The 7474-nt window shown below is 62.9% G+C and overlaps 2 protein-coding genes across 2 annotated transcripts; one reads left to right on the top strand and one right to left on the bottom strand.

Annotated features, from left to right (window-relative positions):
* Positions 1-4: 4 nt before the first annotated feature.
* WDR6 (WD repeat domain 6) lies at positions 5-2963 on the top strand (the record flags this gene model as incomplete). Its single annotated transcript, XM_026857543.1, has 5 exons — positions 5-1314; positions 1643-1738; positions 1942-2058; positions 2239-2357; positions 2467-2963. Coding segments are annotated over 5 exons (2106 nt in total), but the record flags the coding sequence as incomplete, so codon positions are not given.
* Positions 2964-4041: 1078 nt separating this feature from the next.
* DALRD3 (DALR anticodon binding domain containing 3) lies at positions 4042-7454 on the bottom strand (the record flags this gene model as incomplete). Its single annotated transcript, XM_026857542.1, has 11 exons — positions 4042-4262; positions 4451-4519; positions 4709-4822; positions 4921-4979; positions 5087-5210; positions 5318-5400; positions 5716-5774; positions 6246-6316; positions 6635-6757; positions 6851-6909; positions 7157-7454. Coding segments are annotated over 11 exons (1179 nt in total), but the record flags the coding sequence as incomplete, so codon positions are not given.
* Positions 7455-7474: the final 20 nt, after the last annotated feature.

Below are 7474 nucleotides of genomic sequence, written 5' to 3'. Positions count from 1 at the left end.
GCTCTGCGCCCTGGCCGGCGGCGACGGGCGCCTCCTCCTCTTCGCTCTGGGCCGCCCCGGGGCCGCCGCTGGGCTGAGGCTGTTCGAGGGGGCCGTGCGCGGGTTGAGCTGGGCCCCCCGCCCCGGGCTGCCCCCCGGCTCCGCCGCCCTCCTGGCCTCCGGACCCGACGGGGAGATGCTCTGGCTGGACATCACCCACCGCCCCGGGCAGGCACCCGGTGTGCGGCTAATGGGACGGTACCAGCTGCCACCCTGCAAGCAGCGCTGGCACACCTGCGCAGCCTTCCTGCCCCAGGGCGGGCTCCTGGTCTGCGGGGACCGCCGGGGCTCCCTCCTCCTCTTCCCTTGCAGCAGCTCCTCGGGGTGGGCTGCGGAAAGCACCGGCGTTGCCGATGGTGGCACCAACCCAGTCGGCGAGGACTCCGGCAACGAGTCAGAGCTCTCTTGCTTGTGGCATAAAGGGGCTCTTCCCCTCGAGGCCCCGCTGTCCGTGCTCTTCGGGCTCCACGGGAAGATGGGGGTTACCTCGGTGACCTGCCACAAGGGCTACATTTACAGCACCGGCCGGGATGGTGTCTACCGCCAGCTCTGCCTGCAGGGCCAGCAGCTGGAGGTCCTGCGGAAGCACAGGCCCTGCAAAGGGCTGCAGTGGATCGAGGACCTGCGCTTCACACCGGACGGGGACCTGCTCGTGCTGGGCTTTCACGCTGACAACTTTGTGGTGTGGAGCAGCAGGACCAGCGAGAACCTCCACTGCGTCCCCTGCGGTGGTGGGCACCGCTCCTGGAGTTACTGCGGCAACCCGTCGGCCGAGGCCTTCGCCTTTGTCAAATGTGGGGACGTGATGCTGTACCACCGCGAGGCTGAGCCCCGTGAGCAGCAAGTGCTCCTGGCATCCCTGCATGGGCGGGAAATTGCTTGCGTGCGGCGCCTGGGGGCTGTTGAAGTGCCCGGCCATGCTGCCCTTAACATCTTCATCACCGGCAGCGAGGACACCACGGCCTGTGTCCTGGCACTCAGCGAGTGCTCCCGGGCAGCCATGCCCCTCACCCGGCTCAGTGATCACATTTCTAGCGTCAGGGCACTGGCTCTGGCTGGCGACAAGGGCTTCAGTGACGAGAATTTGTCTGCCCTGCTCTTCTCTGCGGGTGGCCGGGCGCAGATGGAGTGCTACCGGCTGCTGTGTGTTGGGGACCCAGCCTCTGAGAGCACTGTGGCCTGCCAAGTTGTTCATGTGGCTTCCCACCGACTAGATGAGCACTGGGAACGGAAGAAGAACAGGCACAAGCTTGTCAAGATGGACCCAGAGACAAGGTGATGCTTGGGGACCACCTGAGGCAGGGTTAGTGGTGACTGGGGTTCAGGGGGTTGCTGGGAACCATGCTGGTCTCCTCTGGGATGCCTGCTCTGCGTGGCTGCAGGCTCAGCCAAGGTGGAAGCAGCCAGCATGGCTTTGGGTGCGTGTCCCTGGTGTACTGTGTGCAGTGGCTGGGCCTTGAGAGGCTTTTGGGGTTAAGGATAGGTTCAGTCTTTCCTCTTGCCTCTTCTGAGTGCTTGGAGCTTGGTCCCGTGCTGGGCCACCCACCTCCCCAGAGCCACAGGTTTCACCGAGGCATCGATGAGCATCATCTGTTTGCTGCAGGTACATGTCCCTCTCGGTCGTGCCCGGGACCAGCACCAAGCAGCTGCCGACACCCTGGAAGTTCGTGGCTGCCGCCTGCAGCGATGGATCAGTCCGGTGAGGAGCTGTCACAGGGCCTGGGCCTGGCAGGGAGAACTGCCCTGGGGCTGGCGACAGGAGAAGAACAGGTTCCGCGGGGGAGGCTGCTTACGTGCCTGTGGCTGGCTTCGAGCTGGGAACAGGACAGTGCGCGGTGGGAAGTTGGAGCAGAGGCACCAGGAGCCACCTTCTGCACCTGACTGCCCTCTGCTCCATCACAGGGTCTTTGGGCTGCTGGAGGCCGCTCGCAAGCTGGTGCTGGTGGCAGAGTCGTTTCACCACCAGCGCTGTGTGCTGAAGGTGGAGGCGTTCCTGCACACACGGGCAGGAGGGGAGAGGTGAGCCCTGAACGCTGCACTGCAACCGATGGGGCTCTGGGAAAAAGCGTTTGTCCTCGCAGGGACAGCGGGTGGTGGGAAGGGAGAAATCAGTCTGCAGAGGCTGGTTCTGCCACTTCTCCACATCTCAGCGGGGACCTTGGGCTGCAGCCAGAGGCTCCCCCAACATCTCCCTTCTAGGAGGCACCTCCTGTGCAGCGCAGCCACCGATGGCAGCCTCGTCTTCTGGGACATCACCAGCCCCATCGTGGATGCAGCGGATGCCCTGCGCCGAGCGGAGGGAGAGATGCAGCCCCTGGGTGGGTGCAGCTGCCAGCGGCTCTGCTCTGCCTCGTACAAGAGGCCGTGCTGGTGACTCCTCCCTCTGACCAAGGTGAGCATCTCTCCTGACCGAGCCTGTTTTTGCAGCCCTGGGCACCCCGCTGCTCACCATCACGGCCCACAGCTGCGGCGTGAACAGCCTCCACATCCATGAGACACAGGAGGGCCAGTACCTGGTGGCTAGCGGCAGCGACGACGGCTCCATCCACGTCTGCCTGCTGGAGGTGGACCTGGGCAGGGGCGAGGTCGCAGCGGGGACCTGCCTGCACCTCCTGGAGCGGGTGGCCAGGCCCTGTGCCCACGCTGCCCACGTGACGGGGATCCGGGTGCTGCGGCCGGACCTGCTGCTCTCCGCCTCGGTGGACCAGCGCCTGACGCTGTGGCGCCGGGGCCCAGATGGGCTGGATGCCCTCAGCACCACCTTTTTCCACGTGCCCGACCTGGCCGAGCTGGACTGCTGGGAGGTGGTAGAGGCCAGCGGTGAGCTGAGGTACTACTGTGTGCTCTGTGGGCAGGGCCTGGAGATGCTGCATGGCACGGTCCCCCCCTGAGCCCCCCTTTGCCGGATGCTCCCCAGTAATGGGGCAGGCACGTGGTGCACCCCTCTCCCAGGCTCCCCGCACTCGTGCTCTGCCTGTCACCGCAGTCCTTGTCCCAGCCTGTGTGCTGGTGTGTCCCCTCTTGAGGGGATGGGTGCGCTTGGGTCCCTCAGGGACAGCACAGCCACATCTGGGGTGCTCAGGGGTGGCAGTCTCAGGGGAGATGGCAGATATGACCCCTCCTGGACAAGTCTGCAGCCCTCCCAGGCAGTAAAGGAGGAGTGGGGTTGTCAGCCCGCCCGCCCTCCCCGGGAGACATCCCTCCTCCCCGAGGTGCGAAGGACCCGTGTCCAGGCTTTCCAGCCCTGGTCCTAGAGGAACCTACTCAGGAGAGCACTGAGCACAGCGCCCAGCCCCAGGAACTTGAAGGCAGCAGGAGACCCAAGCCTGGTCAGGCGCTGATGTGGCATGTGGTGGGCTGCAGCCTCGTGCTCAGACAGGGCCCCATGTGACAGCCCTGACCCTGGCAGTGCTGGGGAATTCTGAAATGAGTGGGCACCCTGATTCTCCACAGCAGCACCCTGCAAGGCAAGGGGGAGTAGCCCACGTGTGCCGGGGCAGCCTTGCGCCTCCCACACCCCCCCTCCTCAGAGCGGCCCTTCAGCGGTGGCTCAAGCTCAGCAGGTTGTTCCTGCACAAGCAGCAGGACCCAGCACAATCAGAGCACAGGGAAGGACAAACAGCCTCATGTGGGCACAGCCCTGTGTGGGGCAGGGTGCTCCATTGGGGTCAGACACACAGAACATTTGTCCAGCAACAAGTGTATTGGACCCCAGTACTGGGGAGAAGCCCAAGGCCCTACAGGAGCCTTGAGCCTCAGGAGCTCCCTGCCAGCACGGAGCAACTTTCAATAAACAATTTTGAGGGAAGCGAGTTTGGTGCTTGGCTTTGTGGTGACTGGTCCTTGGTGCTGCCTCCCCCAGTACATCCCAGTCTGGCTCTCTGGGTGCCACAGGCCTCTTCCCTTTTGCACTGGCATGGGGTGCATGTAGCCAAACCCCCAAACCACGTGGGCAGTGGGATGGGAAGCACCTGCGTGGGGCTGAGACCCGCCTGATGGTGTGGCAGCCCCTTGCCCTGCCAGGGAGGACGTGCCCTGTCCTTCCCCTCGTGGCATGTTGTCGGGGTGTCTGTCACACCATGGCACAGCTCTTCAGTGGTGGCTCAGATCTGACTGAGAGGAGGGAGGTGCAGAGTTGCCAGTGCGCTGTGGAACACGTCCCTCACTGCTCCCATCAGCCGGAGGCGGGCAAACATCTGGTCAAAGAGATGAGGGAATGGCTCCTGCAGGGAGAAAAGTAGCGACTTGGGGCTGGTGGCTGTATTGCTGCTCGATGGGCTGGTCCTAGACAGCCTGTGGGTGCTGGTGTGGGGCTGCATCGCACAGTTCACACAACTGCCTCACAACTGCAGTCCAGCCCCGGGAAGGACTGCAGGGCCACAAGCCTACAGGCCTGGGACGTCTGACTCACCCCCAGGATGTGGACCCGGTTGTAGTAGGAGCTGAAATCCATGCTGAGCTGGATCAGGAACTTGCACACCTGCAAGACGGAGAGTTTCTGCAGGCAGGGCCTGGTCTGGCTGGTCTTGGGTCCTTCTCCACCCCAAGCAGAGCAGGAGCAGCCCCAGGGGTGTTGCAGTGTCCCCTCAGCACTGCCTCTGCGACGCAGCTTTGTGCTGGGCTGGGACTTGGAGCAGCACCCATGGGTGCTATGGCACGTGGCACTCACTGTCTCTGTGTTGGCTGTGATGCGGATCCCCTTGGTGGGGGCAGGCAGCTGTGCTGCCTGCTGCAGGACTTCAGGGAAAGGCAGGAGATAGTTGAAGAGCAGGAGCCATTCACCCTGTGAAAAGATTATGTGTGTTGGAGAGGGCTGGATCGTCCTGGGCCATCACTGGAGCAGAGTGGCCAGGTCCCTGCATTCCCCTTCTCAACACTCACCTCTTCCCTGAGGCAGGAGTAGTTCAGCTCTGATGCTGGTGGCAGAGGTGGGTAGGTACCTGAAAAGGAATTAGGAGGTGGTGGTTGTGCCTGGAGAAGTCCGGGGTGGTTCCAGGTGTGAGGAACAGCCCGGGAGTGGCTGTCAGAGGAGGGTTTTGGGGCTCACCCCGCTCCACAGCCCGCTGGTAGGTGTCAAAGAGCGTGGCCAGCCGGGCACAGTTGTACATCACAAAGGCACCGCTCTTGGTTCCCTTTGTGGAGATGCTGCTGTCCTGCAGGTCCAGGGTGATCTGAGGGCAGGGAGAAGTCACAGTCCCGGCTGCTCAGCGCAGAACTGCTCTGCTATTCCATGACGCCACGGTTTGCCTGCCCTGGCTCTGCACAAACCTCTGCCTACCTGACTGCGGTGAGCAGTGCCCAGCATCTCGAACCTGATGGCAGCTGCGGTGAGGCCATCGATCACCTCAGTCCAGGCCTCATCTGCGGAGAATCAGGTGGCGTCACACACCCCTTGCTCTGTTCCCATGTACTGTCACCCCCAGCACCCAGGCAGGACCCCACCCTGAGGCCAGGGGGCTCTGGTGGAAGCTGGGGACCACCACCCTGCCCTAGCCCTGGCCCCCAGTGCTGTTGCCCAGTTTAGGCACCTTCCCCCAAGTAAGATCAGCACCCAGATCCATCACTGGGGAAAAAACGCCAGGCAGGGGAAAGCCCCCCTGACTGTAGCTTTGGGGCGAGGAGGGAGGCTCATGGGAGCAGAGGAGTTGGGAATGGAGCTGCAGAGCAAACCCTCACCTTGCGCAAGTTCCCCGTACTTCATCACAGAGGCTTCGTACATCTGGTGCCTTCGGAGCCTGGGAGGAACAAAAGACACTCACAGCCACCATTCCTGGGTTGAGCTGGTCCCAGAGAGCACCCCGGGACTCCCCTAGACTATTCAGCAGCCACCCAGCAAAGGAAAAGTGGTACAAAACCTCCAGGAGCTGGGGCAGGGACAGCCCCTCGAGCTGCTGCCTGGAGAGGGTCGCAAGGAAGCTGCTGCGCCAGGCACAAGCTCTGCCTTTAGGCTGAGAAAGGGCTGCCCCCACCGCTAACCCATGCAGGCAGGGAAATACCCTGCACTGCCAGCTCCAGCTGCTGCCTGGAGAAGGGGGCAGAAGCAGCACTGCTGGAGACCGCTGGGACTGGGGAGGGCCCTGTGGCCTCCATTCTGCACCTCCGGTCCCCTCAAAACAGCCCTGAGACCATGGAAAAGCAGAAGGGAGGGACTGGCACTGAACTCCCCGTGCACCACACAGGGCCAGGCAGAGCAGAGGAAGCCTTACTGGAAGTACTGGTCTGCCCCGATGGGCGATGAGGGGTTTGTCACCTTCACTGGCCCACAGACAAGGTGTTTCTGAAAGAGAAAGGAGAGGCCGGGGCTGGGGTCAAAGACTCAGAAGCTCCACCAAAATGCAGGTCAGGAGAAGTGGGTTAAAACCAGCCCTGTTCTAGCTGTGTCCCACAGTTTTCCTGCCCCTTCTGCAGCATTGAAATCCCAAGGGCAGAGAGGCTGCTCCGCCACCTGGGCGAGAGCATGGAGGCGCTGCAAAGGGAAGGGGAAGCCTCTCAAAGGGGCAAGGCTGGGCCTCAGCATTTGCTGCAGGGGTTGAAGGAGGCTGGCTGAGCACAAGGATGCTGGAGGCCACAGTGCGGAGGGTCGCGGGTTCCTCACCTGCAAAGCCGTGTGGGCTCCTGGATCCAAAATCCTCCAGAGCAGATCCAGCTGCTGCTGCTGGAATTCCTCCTCGCAGCTCACCACGTGCACGATGCTGCAGCAGCTCCCCTGGCCTCCGGCCTGCAGCAGAGCACAGCAGGGAGCCCAAATCGGGTCACAGGAGGGAACAACGTCCGGAAGGCCAGAGGCGGGCAGCACGGCAGGGTTACTCACCGTGCACTGCAGAACGGCTTGCTGCAGCTCAGCCAGGGACCGCAGCTTCCCCTCTGTCACTGAAAGAAGGAAGGACACTCAGAGCAGGGCACGAGGGTTCGCTGCCACCCCCCCGCCATCCTGCACCATCCGGTCTGCCTCAGGCTGTTTGCATTTCTGGCTCAAACCAGACTGGAGAGGAATAAGAGGAGAAGGCAATTTAGATTTTAACCCCCCCTTATTTTCTGTAAAAACCATTGGAAAAAAAGTCCTGTCTGCACCCCCACCCTGCTGTCACGCTAGAGCTGCTGTACATGCAAGGCTCACCGAGAAGGACATCTAGGTTGGGGTCGTAGCCTGCCAAGCCCTGCTGCTCCACAAAGCTCTTCAGGTGCACCTTACAGATGACATCCTCAGGCAGCGCGGCAGTGCCTGGCCCCTGCTCACAGGCTGTGGCACAGGGGGACTGGCCCAGCGCTCGCTTCAAGGCTGAGACATTGTCGGAGAGAGCCGAGCCATCGGAGCCACGGGGCCACTCGACATGGAGCTGCTGCAGAACCTCCCGCCTCGCCTCCTCGGCCAGCGCAGGGACCAGGCAGACGCCGACCCTGCGAGAGAGCGGAGAGGCGGGTGCTGGCAGCGCGG

This window comes from Athene cunicularia, assembly GCF_003259725.1.
Source record: "Athene cunicularia isolate RWA chromosome 12 unlocalized genomic scaffold, athCun1 chr12_part1, whole genome shotgun sequence".
NCBI lineage: Eukaryota > Metazoa > Chordata > Aves > Strigiformes > Strigidae > Athene > Athene cunicularia.
Note: the sequence above shows the minus strand (reverse complement) of the source record. Positions and strands in the feature narration are given on the sequence as shown.